The sequence below is a fragment of the Miniopterus schreibersii genome (genome assembly GCF_964146895.1).
Source record: "Miniopterus schreibersii genome assembly, chromosome: 10".
Classification (NCBI taxonomy): domain Eukaryota; kingdom Metazoa; phylum Chordata; class Mammalia; order Chiroptera; family Miniopteridae; genus Miniopterus; species Miniopterus schreibersii.
The window spans coordinates 51,439,212-51,456,121 of NC_138110.1; the positions used below are offsets into that span (position 1 = coordinate 51,439,212).

The 16,910-nt window shown below is 45.3% G+C and overlaps 1 protein-coding gene across 33 annotated transcripts in view; it reads left to right on the top strand.

Moving 5' to 3' along the window:
* The first annotated feature begins 562 nt into the window (after positions 1-562).
* The window catches only part of ZMYND8 (zinc finger MYND-type containing 8), a 109,817-nt gene continuing 93,469 nt past the window's right edge, over positions 563-16,910 (top strand). For 5 of the 33 annotated variants that reach the window (XM_081150098.1, XM_081150127.1, XM_081150099.1 and 2 more), the window contains exons 1-3: positions 1,417-1,506; positions 2,618-2,686; positions 10,528-10,598. In XM_081150098.1, the coding sequence (XP_081006224.1) occupies positions 1,493-1,506; positions 2,618-2,686; positions 10,528-10,598 (154 nt within the window). In that variant the 5' untranslated portion in view covers positions 1,417-1,492. Of the gene's footprint in view, positions 609-1,272; positions 1,507-1,855; positions 1,971-2,333; positions 2,351-2,617; positions 2,687-5,600; positions 5,622-6,162; positions 7,565-10,527; positions 10,599-16,910 lie in introns of those variants that run through there. The other 28 variants (XM_081150106.1, XM_081150125.1, XM_081150103.1 and 25 more) reach the window with 15 other exon arrangements.

The following is a 16,910-nucleotide window of genomic DNA, read 5'->3' on the forward strand; positions in this document are numbered from 1 at the left end:
GTTCCATCTGCCTTAGGGGACAAAAAGAAGCCGTTCTCTGTGGAAATAAATTTCAGCAAGAATCCTCATAAAGCTCATGGGATTTGTCTGCCCACCGAGGGCCCAGCTCCCCAAGTACATACATACAGGGGTGATTGTGACAGGAAGGGCTAAGCAGTGGGTGTAGGCCTGACTAATAATGGGGGTTCTTGTTCCCTCGCCGAGTTTGACATCTTTCTTTTTCCCTCTGGATTTAAATGGCTTCTCAGACCCAGAGGCACTGCCTGTGCCCTGGATTCAGAAGGTACACGCCTCCTTGGGAAGCAAAGGCGAGAGACAGCGGCTCACTCTCTCTCTCTTTCTGCATCTGCCGGGGGAGCTGCAGCTGGTATTTTTCCACAGGCCTTTTCTGCGATCTCGGGGCCTAGTCTTTCCCAGCCAGGCCCAGAGTCCGAGAGAGGGTTAATAGGCAGGAAGCTGAAGGCATCGCAGACTAATACGGAAGTCAGATTTTTGTTTAACTGACAGGTTTAGCAGGCCTCAGCCGTGGGGGAGGGGGCTGGGAGGGGAAGGGAAGTTTGTAGATCTAGGCATGTGGCCTGCTAGGAGCGCATTTGGCTTTTCTTAGGGTAAGGACGGAGAGGGGGGCCGCCCCTTGGCATCCTGGCAGGGAGGCAGGAACCCATTTTGGTTTTTCCTTTGAGTCCTGGCTGAGGGGGACAAGAAGACAGATTCTGTGCCGGGAAAAATGGCCCTCTGGCCTGCTTTTCCAGGAGGCATTTTGACAATGACTATGCAAACTTGACCACTCTGCTCCCCTCCTCCCCTCAGCAGCCCAAATCCTGTCCTCTGAGAAGTCAGGGCTGCTCTTTAGCGATTTCTTGGGGCTTGCCTGTCCTGTCTGCCTGCCCCCCAGCTCCACAGAGGCCTGCCTCCAGCCCCTTTCTCCTGCCCCCTTGGCTCATTTTCTGGGGCTCCCCACTCCTCAGCTTCACCTTCCCCCAGGGGGAACCATTCTGCTGGACTGTTCTAGAAAAGAGCCAGCCTTCCTCTGAGCAGAGAGCCCCTTCTGTGGGGGGCAAGCAAGGGTGAGCCCTGTCAGCTCACCCCAAAAACTCTCTTCCCAGTGGCATCTGGGCCTCAGGCTTTGCTGGAGCAGGTCAGGCTGGCTGCACTGGTTTGCCCGTACTGGGAAATCTAGCCAGGACGTGGGAGAAGTGCGTCTGGGGGCCCCTTTTCCAAGTTTTTCTTGCTGCAAAAGGCCTAGCTTAGCCTGTCTTTTTCTATGCACAGGATGGCTCTTGCTCACCAGAGCCTCACAAAGATAATCGCTCAGGAAGTGTTTCAGCCAATCCCGGGCCGCCTTACACTCCGATTTGCCGGGCCAGCCAATCGGGGATGAGCTCTTATTAGGCGGCCAGATCATCAAGCCGAAGTGCCAAACCCTTTTTCTGTGAGAACTAGGAGCCTGTCCTCCATGTTTTATAAGTATTGACATTACACAGTGTTAACAATGCATCCACAGAGGTAAGCTCGACTTTTTAACCATCTTTTCTCCCCCTCCCTCTGAGACATCCGAATTGTGGGCGAGCAGTGTGATTTCTCTGTGGCTGGCCGTGCCACACTCACCCCCACAGCACTTAGGTTAACTTGGAACTGTTTAGAGAGAATTTTTTTGCTTTCTTGGGTCACATGGCTAAGTAGCCATTAGCCATAGCTCGATTTTGCAAACTGGCAAGGGCCTGGCACACCTTTTCTTCCACCAGGACATGGTGTTTCTGGAATAGTTTGAAGTTAGATCCTGGTATGCCAAAAAAGAAGCTTTTTTTTTTTTCTCCTCTCTCCTCTTTCTGTCTCTCTCTCTCTCTCTGAGCAGTTTCCCCCCCTGCACTATTGTCTTCTCTTGTGTCACATGCCTGCTGGGGGAAGAAAATGGAAGGTGAGCAAGCAGGCTCCTCTCTAAGGAGAGCTCATGGCAGACAGCAAAGCAGGCAAGTTTTCCTCTCCAAAGAGGTTCTGGGAAGGCTGGACTAAGTTTTGACCAGAGAGGACGTGTGTTTTTAAACAGAACCAAGCCCTCAGCAGAGCAGGGCTAAGGAGAGCTCCTAGCTCCTGGGGCCTAGGTGGGTGGTGGTGTCTCTACATGGTCTTTTCTCTCCCTACAGGGTTTCTTCACTTGAAACTACATTGTTCAGCCTTTTTTCCTGACTTCTGTTGATAACAGAGTGTTCTTCTGCAAGCCAGCCTACAGCCAGCAAATGTTTCTGAAAGTGTTTTCTAGGCTTTGGAGGAAGTTTTTGGAGTAGGGATGGGGAGTGGGGGTGGGGGTGTGTGTGGGGGGAGATGTTGGACAACATCCTGCAATAAATCTGTGAGGACTCTTTTGGATCCCTTAGCTCTCTATTCTTGCATGATTTTCAATGAACTAATGCATCTTTTATCCTATCCCTTTTCCTTTCCCTTTTTTTTCCCCCCCTCATTGTATCATCCTCTGCCCCCCTGTAATAGTGCAGAGGAAATAAAATCATGTGTGTGGCTCATGACAGCATTCCCTATTCAGTTGTGTTGTGTTGTTGTTGTTTTGTGTGTTTTTAATAATCCCATGTAACTGTTTAAAAAAATTTCCTTTTTGATCAAGTCCCAAATCTGCCAGCCTGTTCTCTCTTCTTAACTCTGGAAAAATGAGACGGTTGCTTGAACATGTTGGGTAAGTAAAGCGATCCATTTCCTCTGTGACCATGTCTAAAGAGTTTGGCGAACATTTGGGGTCTGTTTGTAGCAGGGGGTCTTGGCTATAGCAGTGGAGGAACCAAACAAGGGCTTTTTAATAGTGTCTTATTTTAGGTGACTGTTTGAATCCACTGTTTGTCCTGAGAACCTGCAGCTAGGATTGAAGATTACACTTCCTGTTAACCCTCAGACTGGGGAGACATGTGCAGTTCATTGTGCAGGACTTGCCTGGAGACCTTTAATTGGGTTTGTTTGGATATTAGATAGAACTCTGGGTAGGTGATCTGCTTTTTGAAATATAAGAAAGTGCTTGTTCTTAGAGTCACAGAGCCTTAAGCAAGTGGTGGGGGCAGGAGCTGCTGGTGGTGGTGGTGGTGGTGTGTGTGGGGGTGGTGGTGTGTGTGGGGGTGGTGGTGTCAGTACTCAGGTTTTAAGATACTGACACTGAGTGCAGAATTCCACCCACCAGCAAACTTGATTTGATTCAGGACTGCATTACAGATTCGGCCTTTTCCAAGCCAGACCCACACACACATCTGTATGCATGCTTGCCTTTACTTATGAATTATTTCTTTTTACATTTCCCCTGATCTCTTAATGCTGCAGTTACAACTTCAGAGTGAAAAAAGTGGACTCTTGTTTAGTGTTAGCTTCAGAATTTCCCTAGAAGTTCACTGCATCAATTTCCAGCCTGGAGACCAATCCAGCATGACCGTAAATACTGGAAATATATTCAGTTGCTGTGTTATGCCAACCTGATGGAGTCAGTAATCTTTTTTTCTTTTAAATTAGTGTCTAGCTTTTAGCACCAATTGGAAAAAGGCTCATTTAATAGTGAGAAATGTACCAAATTCTAAGTTACAAAAAGTCTGTGGAAGGCCAGCTTCTTAGAGTATAATTGCTAGGAGTTAATGATGTTTTATATACTTAAAACTGAACAGTTGTACTGCCCCACACAAGTAAGTTCAGACACTTGGCTATTTTTCTTTGTTCTTATCTCCTGGCTGTAAATGGAAATTACATATTGAGGTTCTTGTGGCCTCCCTAGAAGCAGTATCTAATCACAAGACTCCTGGTTTGGTGCCTTCAGCGTTTGCGTAATGTTGTATTTGTTGGGCTGGAAGGAAACCTAAGGGCAAGGCATTTGTCCTCTAAAAGCTCACATTAAAAATGGCTCCCACAGGTTTGCAAAGCCAAGATCTGTTTTCACATGTGCAGCCAGCCCCAGCAAGTTCCCAGCCTGGACCAAGCTAGCTACTTTTCCTGGGCACTGTGGCCACCACCAAGCATGAGTCTGTAAAAAGTCAGTTGCTTTCAAAGTAGCATTATTTTCCAGTTTCAGTTAGGGGGTAAAAATGTCTGCATTGCAGCAGGACTAGGTAGGCACTGCTGGCTCACAGAGCAGCCCAATGGGGCTCCTCTCTCCAGCTTTTGAACCAATAGACTGGGAGGAAAGGTTACAGATTGACAATGGTAGTGGCCGAATTGAGACTGGGCCTTCTGGAAATTTCTACCATCTTTGTTCCTTTTAGGAAAAGCAGATCCACCAAGCTGAAGAGTCTCCTGCATTCCATTCCTAAGGCATCTCACCCTCCCCCACCTTTTTTACATCAAGGTAGAATGTTCTCTGCCACCGGTGCAGACTGCAGAGGGAGGGACAGCACATTGGGCTGTTTTCCTTTTTCCTTCTGCCTCCTCGGTCCCCAAAGAGGATGCACAGCTGCAAGGAACAAACACAAACACACTGGAGCTTTTGATTCCTCTCTCCCCCCTCCCTTTTTTTTCCTTCAAGACCCTCCAGGATGGATTCACTTTCTGCTTTGGGAAATTAAGTGGCATTCACGTGGGGGAGGGGGAGTAACTGCTTTTATTAGCTCCAGAAAATGGTCAGTGTTCTGTCTGTAACTAGGAATTAATTATATATAATCACTCAGTAAACTTTCTACAGAGTTTTTCTAATTGCTGTGCATGAACATGGTTAGCCTGTTGGAACCCCGTCCAGTTACTTTTATAATTACCAGCTCAAAGATTTGAGTCAGAAAGAAGGAAACAATGGGGCATCTTGAGTTATAAATTAGGGATGGAAACAATAGCTTTTCCCCCCCTTTCTTTCTTTCTTTTTTTCTTTCTTGTAACCCTTTTTCTTTCCCTGGGAGGACAGTGGTGAACTGCTCCATGTCTTAAATAGGAGAGAGGAAAATGAGTTGATCTGTAAAAAGCCAGGGCCACAGTAACCCAGAAAACCCTGAAGGCAGAGGTAGGTTTTTTGAGTCCAACCACTTCAAATGTGTGATCTCTTTGTTTCTTTTGCCTTCTTTTCCCTTCTCTCTCCTGTGGCAGAGGCAACAAACATTTGTCAGCTGAGAAGCCCTAGATCTGGCTTTGCCTCTGGTTGACCCTGAAAAGAAAGACACACGCAAAAGTGCCTTTGCCACCTCACAGCTGAGATTTAGTAAGGGAATATGTTTAAAAGCCCTTATGTTGCTCTGAAATGCAAAAACAAGGATTCACCCTTGGCTTTTCAGGTTGCCTAGGCTATGGCTGCCCTTCCCCCTCCCCAATCTCCAGATAAACAAGCAGGCGGGAGCCATTTCAGCCCCGCAGCTAGCTGCGCTGCTAGGCTGTCCCTCCTCATCAAGATTACCCACCTATCGGCCGGCGAGGAGCCAGCCGCCCGTCCTCGCCCTGGCACAGCCTTGGGCACCGTGCCCTCCTGTCTCCCCTGGAGCTAAAAAGCAGTCACCTTGAAACTCCCCACTCACAGCACCACAGTGCTGAGGCCAATGCTCAGACCTGTAACAGTAAATTACATTATCCACTATGAGGCTATTAGTTTGGCCTCTGAAAGCGGGTTTTGCAAAACCAGTTGTTAATTTTCAGGGCTCTGTTGGGGGTGGACAAAAATCTAATTTGTGAGTATCCTGTGCATTGGCTGAGCGAATGTTTTACTGTTGTGTCTCTGCAGACTCCGATTGTCTTTCCTTGCTGCTGTCTTAGGACCGGCTGGGTATTTGGTGGCCGTTTTCAGGCTTATACACAGCCTTTGGATTTTTACCTTGGCCTCAGACTGGGGTGCAGCCCTTTAGCTTGGCTTTTCAGATGCCTGCTGTCCTTGAGGCACTTTCATTTTACCTAGCTCCTTTTTGGTATGGATGCAAAGCTGGTTTTTAATATACCAAGGGGAAATGGGCTTCCTTCCTTCCCCTCCCCAGCCTGCTGCCTTTTAACATTTTTGTGTTTGGTAGACACCTGTCTGTCTGCAGCTTATGCCACACACACAGCTGCATATTTCCTCACCTTCACCCGCCTAATTCGAGGGCAAAGGGGGCCTCTTCTCAGAGCCTCATGGTGAAGGCTCAGGATCTGAAAGGGAAGGGTTTTCCTTAGGAACCTGTGACTTCACAAACTCCCCCTGTCACTGCAGGTTTTTTTTTTTTTAAGCTTCTAAACGTTGGGTTGTTGGTGTCCTCTGGTTGAGCTTTGCCTGGTTTTGATATTTAGGGAGGGTGGCTTTGAAAGTAGCAGGGCTGCTTAAACAAGAGCTGCAGCTATTGAACAAACTGCTACCATTTTAGCTTCAATCCAGGAATGAGGCAGTGTTGCCAGACGCCATTTTAAGAATCCTGCATAAATAGCTTAGCTACCGATGACTCTGCCTGTTTTAGGTGAGTGCTTATATAAAGCTGCTCTGCTAACCATTCCCTCCCCCCCACCCCCAATTAAAAAAACAAAAAACGAATTGCAGATTTAGGGAAGCATGGTTTTTAAAATTTGATGTTGGCTATTTTGTGATCTAGAAGAGGAAGGTGTTGTGTCTTGGGGATTAACTATTTCTTACAGCCTGGACCAGTTTGGTATTTTGAATGAAAGTAAAAAGCTGAAGGAAAAGTCCTTTGGAATGATGCATGATTCTTGAATTGCTGCGGGATGATCCTCAGCTGTAGAACCACAGAGTCTTGTGCATGCTGGTTGTATATTCTAGACGGATTTAGATATTCTTGGTTAAAAGTCAGATAGTAGGACTTGGGGAAAAGAGAGATCTGGGCATTGTGTATCCAGGCATTTTTCTGTCAAAAGTAGATTTTTTTTTTTTTTCTTTCTCTCTTGGAAGTGTGTTCAGGGGATGGGATTCCTGGGAATTACGGACCAGCCTTGAGTCCTCAGAATTAATAATCAGAAGACTTAAAACATCCTGGAGGTGCAGCAGTTCATCTACAACTTTTAATTGCTCTTTTTCAAAAGTGCATGCAGGTTAAGAGCTTAAGCATAGGTTTTCTTGCTCAGGCATTGGGGGAGAAATCTTTTATTCTTTCTGGGACCGGATGGGATGGTCTTGGTTGTATTTGCAGGCGCTGTTATTTCTTGAATTATCTGAAATGTATCAGTTTGTGAAATCCAGAGGCAAGTGACTTAGGGTAAATGTGAGTGCAAGAAGTGGTGGTGGTAACATTATAATGTATACAACTAGTTGATGGTGAATTTTCCTGTTGGGATGAGAGACTGTTGTTTGATTTTCAGCTAGTATTACCTTTTCCTTGTGTGGGGCCCCCAGCCTCCCCTGCAGACCTTAAAAGAAAAAAAAAAAAAGTAATGTCAGTTTAAAACAAATGCTTGTTTTTCATTGTTTTTGATTTAAATAGTCCCGGGTTGCTGGAAGCTCACAGATAGGGAAGGAAAGATGCTGTATATTTCCTAAGACTTTAATGTGTTAATGACAAGAGTTCAAAGTCTTTTCTCCAGATGCAGCTGCCTTTTCTTTTTAACAGTTATTGTTATTTGTTGTTGTTTTTTCTCCAAATGACTGCTGAATAGTTCTTAACCTAATTTGACCAAGATCTGTGGGGCATTCACACAGGTACAAATCTTTTCTCACCACCACTTTTGATGTAATATAAATAGTTTTTTCCCCTAATAACATACTAATACTTAAAAGTAAACCAAAAAAAAAAACAACAACCAAAAAAACCCTGAGTTCAGTGGTATAGAAAAAAGGAAGTCCCTTTAGATGTGGCTATGTAAAATGACTAATTTTGCATTCTGGTCTTTGCTTTTGTAAATGAAATTTTTTCCCTTTTAATGCATAGACACTGCAATTTCCTTTGGCCAAATACAAGTTATTGTGTGTGTGTGTGTGTGTGTGTGTGCACGCATGTGTGCATGCATGGGTTCCCTTGGAAAGGATGGCTTTGTGATCTGTGAAAAAGATGGTTTTCTGAAATTATTGTGCTTGAAATCCTTGCTCTAAAGCTGGTGGTGCTATTGCGAAAGTTAGGTGATTATGGTGCCCACTTGTAATAGTTGGAAAGATAAAACAGCTTAACTCCCCCCTTCTTTTCTGCTCCAGAATTGATTATCTTAAACTCAGCAGCAAATAGCCCCCACATCACTAGTTTGCATTTTCCTAGCCTCTCTGCAGCATTTCTGCCTGAAGTATTCAACTCCTCTAGGCTGTTACAAGCCAAATCATTGTTCTCTTGAATACAGCTCTCCTCCATGGTCAATATACCTTTGACTGTTTTCATCCCTGCAGAAATCCTTCAAGTGGGTTTTTGGGGCTCTATTTTGCATAATTGTTTCTTTCACAACCGGACATTTTGGTTGAATCCCAGATTAGCATTTTCCTCCATCCCTCTAAATAGGGGATTGGTGTCAAGAAGTTTAGGATTTCACATACTTCATGCTAGAGGGGGAAAGAATTCTAGTTGGTAGAAAGATCAAGGTGGCTATTTGTTCTTTTGAAGTGGACCATCTACCAGGCTCTGAAGGCTGCACGGGGCTTTTTGTTAAAATTTATTTCCCATCACCCCAAGCAAGAAACCACCACCAGTGTCTATTTGGACAACCTGTGTATGCGGCAGGCAGGGTGTGTTTCTGAGTTGAGAATGTGTGCCTCTTAAATTGGAGTAGAAAGTGTTAGTGCTAAAATCACCTTCCACCATCACCATTGTATTATTGCATGTTAGCGATGTGTTTAAATTTAAAAGGCTGCTTTCTTCTGATGAAAACCATTTGTGACAACCTGTCAGTTGTTTCTTTGGTGATTTGTGTCAGAGCCTTTCTCTACAGATGCAGTGCAAATGAAATTGTTAATGGGGTTCAGTATCAGAGAGCGAAAGGTGTTAATATTCTGATTTAAAACCAAACTACCTTTCTTCTCTGCTGGGACTAGTTAAGTTTGAGGCCTCTAAGTTCTTTCTAATTTAATTCTGAGCTATCATCTCTTCCTTTCTATCTAGTTCCTATTCTCATGAATCCTCTTCCCCCAACAAATGTGGAACTCCCCTGAACATATCTCCATGTGACCAGGCATTTTTGGACTTATCTTTTGTCATAGACAGTCCCAGAGCATGGAATACAGAAGGGACATTTAAAAAAAAAATCTTTATTGATTTCAGAGAGAGAGAGAGAGAGAGAAACATCAATGATGAGAGTTACTGATTGCCCCCTACTGGAGATAGAACCTGCAACCCAGGCATGTGCCCTGACGGGGAATCGATCTCTTGGATCCTAGGATCATAGATTGATGCTCAACTGGTGAGCCACGCTGGCCGGGCAGAAGGGAATCGAACCGTGATCTGGTTTCATGGGTCAAAGCTCTACCACTGAGGCACGCTGGCCAGGTTTTTTAGTTTTCTTTTTGTTAATTCTCACTGGAGGATATTTTTTCCATTAATTTTTAGATAGAGGAGACGGGGGAGGAGAACAGAGAGAGAAATATTGATGTGAAACATGTTGATTGGTTGCCTCCCACTCATGCCCTGAGTGGGGCCAGGGATTGAACCTGCAACCCAGGTTTGTGCCCACCCTTGACTGGGAGTTGAACCCGAGACTCTTAGGTGTGTGGACCAATGCTGTAACCACTGAGCACAGCAGTTGGGGCTGTTAAGCTTCTTACTATTTCACTGTCGGGAAAGTTCAGTACCTTACAACTGGCACCTATTGAAGCACACCTTGACTGGCTTGGCTTAGGTGTGTGTGTGTGTGGCATATGAAATGGCCTGCACTCTATTCAACAGGGAGTTCCAAAAGAGGAAGGGAGAGAAGATTCTGGTGGACCTTCCCAGCTTTCCTGCCTCTCTCCCCAACCCCCAACTCTCAGCCTCTCTTTCAAAGACTCCTTCCTCATTCTACTTTTGTGGTGGGGATAATTAGTCACAGCTCAAAAGAGTGCCGAATGCTTTCTCTAAGTCATTCCTGCCACCCAGAGGAAACATCCCGGGGGTGGGAGTGTGGAGACCCCAATCCTAGTTCCTGGGATAAATGCCGGTGGCTTGAATGTTTTGAGACCAGGCCTTTTGCTACTAGCCTGGGCAAACTTTTCTACTTTGAAATTCTGTACATTTTTTTCCTGTTCTTGCCTCATCTCGAAATTGTAAGATGTAGCAGGGAGGTCTGAGAAATGCCATTTGCCTTACAGAATTAAGACATCAGAACTCTGCCTACCCTGCAAACCACCTCCTACCTGAAGCCGGTGTTAACAATGAGAAACTTGTTTACTCCAAGGCTGGGTTCTCATTGGCCCATGGGGGCAGATTGTAATTGTGTGTCTAAAAAAAATGCTTTTTTGCATCCCCCACTTGCCGGATAACTGGAATAGTAATTTGCCTTAAAAAAAGAACAACCTGGTGTTTTAAAAATACTCCTTTAGGAGGATTAACACTTTGTTTGCAATCAAATGTAGGTTTCTTCCCCCCATCCCTACATAAGGATGGGGGGAATGTCTTAAAGTTGGGTTTGTTGTTAGGACTTCTAAATAACTACCCCCATGGGGCAAGTTCTCAGTCTACCTAAACCTGAACATAATTTGCTCTGTTTCAGCTTGGCTGAGGAGGAGATCAAAACAGAACAGGAGGTGGGAGAGGGCATGGATATCTCTACTCGCTCCAAAGGTGAGTAAAAATCTTGTATTATCTATTCCATCCAGATCAGAGGAGGAAATTGGATTTCTTTTTCTTGTCGTGGGGCAGTGAAGTGTGGCTCTGTGCGCCGAGGTTGTAACACTCCTCCGATTTTTGAGATGTGGGACCTTAGATAGATGAACCTCATTTATGGAGAAATCTCCCTTTGCTTTGCTTTCCCGTGCGTGCCTGTGCAGGTATCCCAACTTGTCTGGGATTGTCTATGACCTCAAATTTTATATCTTTACTGAAGGTGGCTGGCTGGCTGCCTCTCTGCAGGGTGACTTTCAGGAATCAGAATTTAAATGAAGTATGTTCTGGAAGCAGCCCATCTCCAGCTGCTGCTCGATTTCTGATTTTAATAAACGGCCTGTTTGGAATCACAGAAGTGGAAGAAACTGTAGAACTTTCTGGAATGCTGGGGCTAGTATTTGCATTTAGGACAAAATTGAGAAAGTTAGAGGGAACATAGTTGGTGTTTTCTAATACTGAAACCTGTTTTAGACGCCTCAAACTTCCAATTGAGGGATTGGTACTTTTCCTTTGGTGTGTGTGAGGTTTTATGAGGCTTCCCCAAAAGGGAAGCAGTTACTCACTTTTGCCTCCAGGGTGCATTTAAAAATGAGCTACTGGAGTATTTGTCATGTCTTTGGTTGATGAAAATGCTCGTCTCTAAACTTAATGGTTGTACCACTGTGTTATTCCTTCGATGAGGCGCTGAGTGCCTGCTCTGAGCACACAGCCCGGTGCTCTGGGGTATGGGGAAGGCGGAAAGGGCTGTGGAGAGGGTTGTTAACAGACTCACCCAGAAAGATTTCCATCTAGCTAGTTAGAGAGCTGCACAAAAAGTGGCTTCTTACAGGCATCTGGAATAGCAAAGCTTTTTGAGGATTTTTATAAACTTGTCATTTCGGGCAAAGATAGGGGTCAGATAGTCGTGACTGTGACCTGGGAGGTGGGAGCTGGCTGTTGCTGGGGCTGGCCTGACAGATGGGGGATTGGCATGGTTCAGAGAGGAGGCAGGAGGCACAGGCTGCTCATGTGGGTGGTCTGTGTCTAGGGGGTGGGGAAGGAAGAGAGCCACAGGGAGGCAAGGAAAGGTTGGGAGGTTGGGCGCAGTCCATGGACCCATCATCCTTCATTACAACCCCCATCTAGCCCCATCTAGGGGGGTGGTCATCAGCAGGGGAGTTTTGAGCAAGGAAAGAACCTTCCTGAAGGGTATTTTTGCAACAACTGATGAGGGGAGTGTGTGCTTCCCCCCCTTGTTGTGGTCAGAATGTGGAGGGAGAACCCAGAGAAAGGAAGCTGGGAGATGGGGGTCTCTTGTTCTGTTTCCCATGGGGCTTAGACATCTTCTGTCTCTGTGCCTCCCTTTTCTTATCTGTAAAACGGGGTGTTAAGTTGGATTCTAAAATTCCTCCCACTTTGGGCTCCTCTTGTAGAAAGAATACTTAGTATTTATGAAACTGTACTTGGACCAGGAGCTTTCTCTTACAGAATTCTTCTAATCCCTGTATGAGGGAGGTGTTGTTCCCATTTTGCAGATGAGGAAACTGAGGCTCCAAATGGTAATGTCTCACAGGTAGTAAGTGGCAGAACTGAGCAAGGCTCTGCCTTCAAGGAGGTGCGTCCTTCTTGGACCCCTCTGTGAAGACTTATCCAAGAGAGTCAAAGCCAGGGATTGTCACCTGGGGTGGGAGGCGTGCTCTGATCAGGACAATCCGCCCCCTTCCCCGAGCGTGTGGAGCACCCTGTTCTCTTCTTTCATCTCTCTAGATACTCCTAGCTCTTCACCAGGTGGCATCTTCCTCTGACTGTTACCTGAAGCATGACCATTCTTGGGTGACCATTGTCCCTCTTATCTGCCCCACTCCAATCCTCTTCCTATAGCAGCTAGGGAGATCTAAAAAGCAGAGATGAGATCTGTTACATCTTGCTAACTGCTTCCACTGACCTCCAGTGCCCTGAGGCTCAAGTCTGAGGTTACTATGTCCTACCTAGCTGGGCTGACTTGTTTACCTGTGACATTCTGTTTGCCTCCTACTCTTGCTCTCCCTGACTCCACTTGAGCTGCCTGGCCTCTTTCCCTTCTTTCTTGCTCCTTAGGGCCATGTGTATTCTGCGCCCTTTGCTGGGAACATGGCGCCCTGGGTCCTGCTGCCTATTTCTCATCTCTCAGATTCATCTCAAACGTCATCTCCTTTAGTGGCCACTCAGTCCAAAGGAACCATTTCATCATTTTTTGTTATTTTTAATAATAAACTTCTAATTTTAGATTTCCAGATAAGTTGTGAAGATAGTGCAGAATATTCTCATATCACCCCTCACACATACACACACAGTTTTCCTCCTATTATTAACTTCATGCATTAGTATGGTTCATTTGTCACAATTAATGAATCGATATTGGTATGTTATTACCAACTAAAGTCCATGCTTTGTTTAGTTTTCCTTAGTTTTTTACACTAAGGTCCCTTTTCTGTTCCAGGATTCCACCCAGGAAACCACATTAATATTTAGTTACATCTTCTTCAACTTGTTTTGGCTCTGACAAATTTCTCAGACTTTGTTTTCAATGACCTTGATAGTTTTGAGGAGTAATCATCAGGTATAGGGTGTCTCTCAACTGGGATTTATCTGATGTTTTTCTCATGATTGGACTGGGGTAGACTGGAATAATGGATTTTGGGGAGGAAGACCACAGAGTAAAGTGCTGTTTCATCACATCATATCAAGGGTACATATTATAACCTGGTGATATTGACCTTGACCACTTGGCTCAGGTAGCATTTGTCAATTTTTCCCCCTTCCATATGTACTCTTTAGAAGGAAGTCACAAAGCCCAGCTCACATGGAGTGGGGAGTTAGATTCCTCTTCCTTAAGGTCAGAATATTTATTATTTGGAATTCTTCTGTATGGGAGATTTTTCTCCCCCCCATTTATTTATTCATTCATTTATTTATATCATCATGGACTCAGTTATTTTCTACTTTGGGTTATATAGTCCAATACTACTTGTTTACTTTATGGCTCAAATTACTTCATCTTTGGCCATTGGGAGCATTTCAGTATCCCTTTGACGTCACTGGGTGGTTGATTGACTGATTGAATACTTTCTTACTTTATGCCACTAAAAGGTGCTCTAGGTTCATCTTGTATATTTTGTGTCACAGCCCTAGAATTAGATGTTTCCCCAAGGAATCCTACTTTTGTTTATTGGAGAACAGCATTAGAAACCAAGATCTGAGTGCTCAAGTGTGCTCCTTGCTACTGATGCGTCTTTGCTCCTAAGTCTTCTCGGAAGACAGCAAGGAAACGTGTTACTAACCCATCTGTATACACATATCTATAGATGTTTCTATCTTTATATCAAATTAAATGAGTTCATACACTTGTCTCCAGTTCTGATCCATTACCGCATGAATCATTCCAGCCTTCTCCCCTTACTTATCTGTAGCCTCCCACCATCTGCCATTTGTTTACTATTTTCTGGTACATTTTAAATCTTTGGTGTACAGCTTGATGAACTTCTAACACCTGTGCACTCATGGGACCACAACCCAGAGCAAGATAATTGAACATTTGTGGAGTTCCAGAACGTTCCTCAAAATCACTCCTGATTTTCTTCATATCCCTTGTCCATGACCTTGTAATTCTAATTTATTTGTTTGTTGATGGTCTTCTCTGCTAGGATGTAGGCTCCTTTTCTCCCTAGGTCCTATGCCCCCTTGCCCAACCCCTCCCTTCCATTTGAGATGCAGGATGGCATAAAGATTTAGAAAATCCTGGCTTTTAGAGCCAAGCTCCTCCGTTCATATTCTGGCTTATGCCTTGCCTAGCTGGGTTATTCATTGTGACTCAGTTTCCCCTTGTACATGGGGATGGTGAAAATAGAGGGTTTTGGTGAAGATTAAATTTGCTCACACATATATAGAGTGCTCAGAATGGTGCCTGGGACATAGTATGTGCTCAGAAATGTTAGCCATGATTAGAACTGGCATGAACTGGGATGAGCTTGTATTGGTAAGCATGTCAGGTAGAGGTCCTACTTACCACATTCTACTACTGCCCCCACTTATAACCTCTAGGAAGTGCGCTTAGAGGTAGATACGGAAGCTATGCCCAGATAATGAAGAATTGTACAGGGTGAGCTGGCAGGCAGGCTCGGACAGGATTCTTGTCCTGTTGGCCTCTGAGGTATTTGAAGAAAGCTGGACTGATTTTCCCAGGGCGTTTGGGGCCCCTGTTCTAGTGGGGAGTCTGTGAACAGGGGAAGGGGTCACCTGGTTTCCAGGGAGACCTTTTCCCCCAGGGGCTGCCTCAGATGGCTTTCTTTGTGTAGAACTGAGCTCCTGTCATCCAGGGGCTGCCTCTGTGTCTAGGGAACCTTTCTGACAGCCTCTTGGGTCAGGCAAGGAAATTGCAAACACACAGGCCTGGAGTTATGAGACTGGGTTGCTGGGATGGTCAAAATGTGAGGTTTGCAGAAGCTGATGGGATGAAGTCTTATCTCTCAGTCCTAATTATCCCCAAATCCGAGGTGGGATCTGGGCTCAGTAAATACACACTTAATCCTCCAGCCTGTTTTTCTCATGGTTTGGGAAATTCACTGATTCAGTCTCGGCGTGACGTCATCCCTGTCAGGGTTCTTCGGTTGTAAGCAGTGGAAGCCCCTGGTTAACTGGAGAGAAAGGGGATGGACAGGAAGGTGGTCAGTAGGCTCAGGGGAAGGCTGGAGGTCTGGGACTGCTCTGGGGAGTGAAACTGTGTACAGCTGCCTCAGGAGTGACAGGGCAGAGTCCTCAGGGAGAGCCTCACCCAGTGTCATGTGCCTGCACTTTGGCCAGGGAAGGGCTGGTGTCTGGACACCAAGACCCGCCAGCACAGCCCACATCCGGGAAGAGATAAATCCCTAAGAGAAGATGAAGTGACTACTCAGGCATCTTGGGAAACTGGCAGCAGTATTCCCATCTTGTAGGTAGAGAACAGGCCTTTTAATGTACTCTACTTGGGAAACTTAGAAATGCTGACAATAATTGGCTCCAAATTCTCAAATCCTATTACTACACCTAGTCCATATGACCTTCCAGGTTCTCTGGCTAAATTTTAGTGGGTACACCCTCTTACCCCTGACACATACTCACTTATGAACTGAGTAATTTCCAAGCTAGCCTTTGTTGTTGTGCCATCCTTGGTATTTACGGAGCATTTGAGTTCTCAGGAGACCAAGCTTTCGAGTTTCTAAGATGTCAGGTTGACATTTTTGTCTGAAGGTAATGATCTGCAGAAAGATGCTCAGGCATACTTTGGAGTACCATCTAGATGTCAAGTTTGTTTGCCTAGCTAATATTTTCCGAGTGCATATTAGGGGCTAGGTATTATATGCAAGTTACTTCATTTGATTCTCACCATAATGCGACGATATAGGTGTGTTGTTAGTCCCATTTTACAGTTAAGGAAACTGAGACTCGGGGATTAATGAAGTAGCAAAGTGGAGAACTTGGATCAGGTTTTATCTTTGGATTTAAACCTTTGGACTTGGTCATGAGCTGTGCCCCAAGGATTCCAAATCAGGTGTCTGCAGGGGCCAGCAGGCAGACCAGTGACTATAGCTGGCATCTGGGATTTCTGGGGTCTTTGGTGAATAGCATAGTGCTTGCACCAAAGGGGGAGGGTGCCTCCAGCTGACCCATCCCTGATCAGCAGGAATGTGGATCACCCAGTTTGCCAGCTGGGATATTTTTCTATAAAAGTACCTGATAGAAATATGGTCTATGCAGCCCATTTTCTGAAAGCCCATGCATGAACTCAACAAAAACACATCTCTGGGTCAGAAGTGGCTGAGGGTTGTCAGTTTGCATTCTCTGCACGAGACTGGTCACAGCACTGCTGGTTGCAGGATTTTGGCCACCCTTTGCATGAGTCAGAATAAGCCCTTCAGGGGCTGGGGACGTGAAGTCTGAAAAATGATGGACCCTGTGAGTTCACGTCTCTGTACAAAGGCTTCCCTGTTTGGGCTGCTTGCGTCTTGATCCCGCCATGTGTGCATTTTGCGGTAATGATTGTGGTGTGGGGATGCTAGGCTGCCAAAGCTGAAACCGTTTTTAAAAAATGTCTGTGTAGTATCACCCGCACAAGGGAATGAGCCACTTGGAAACATACACAGATGCAGCGGAAGCCCAAGATATTAAAATCTTGAACAGTATCATTCTTGCTGAGATTTGCCTGGGTATGGGTATGTTTTCTGAGACAGGATGCTGGAGAATATGCAATTATAGCAATTTGCTAACCAGCCCCAG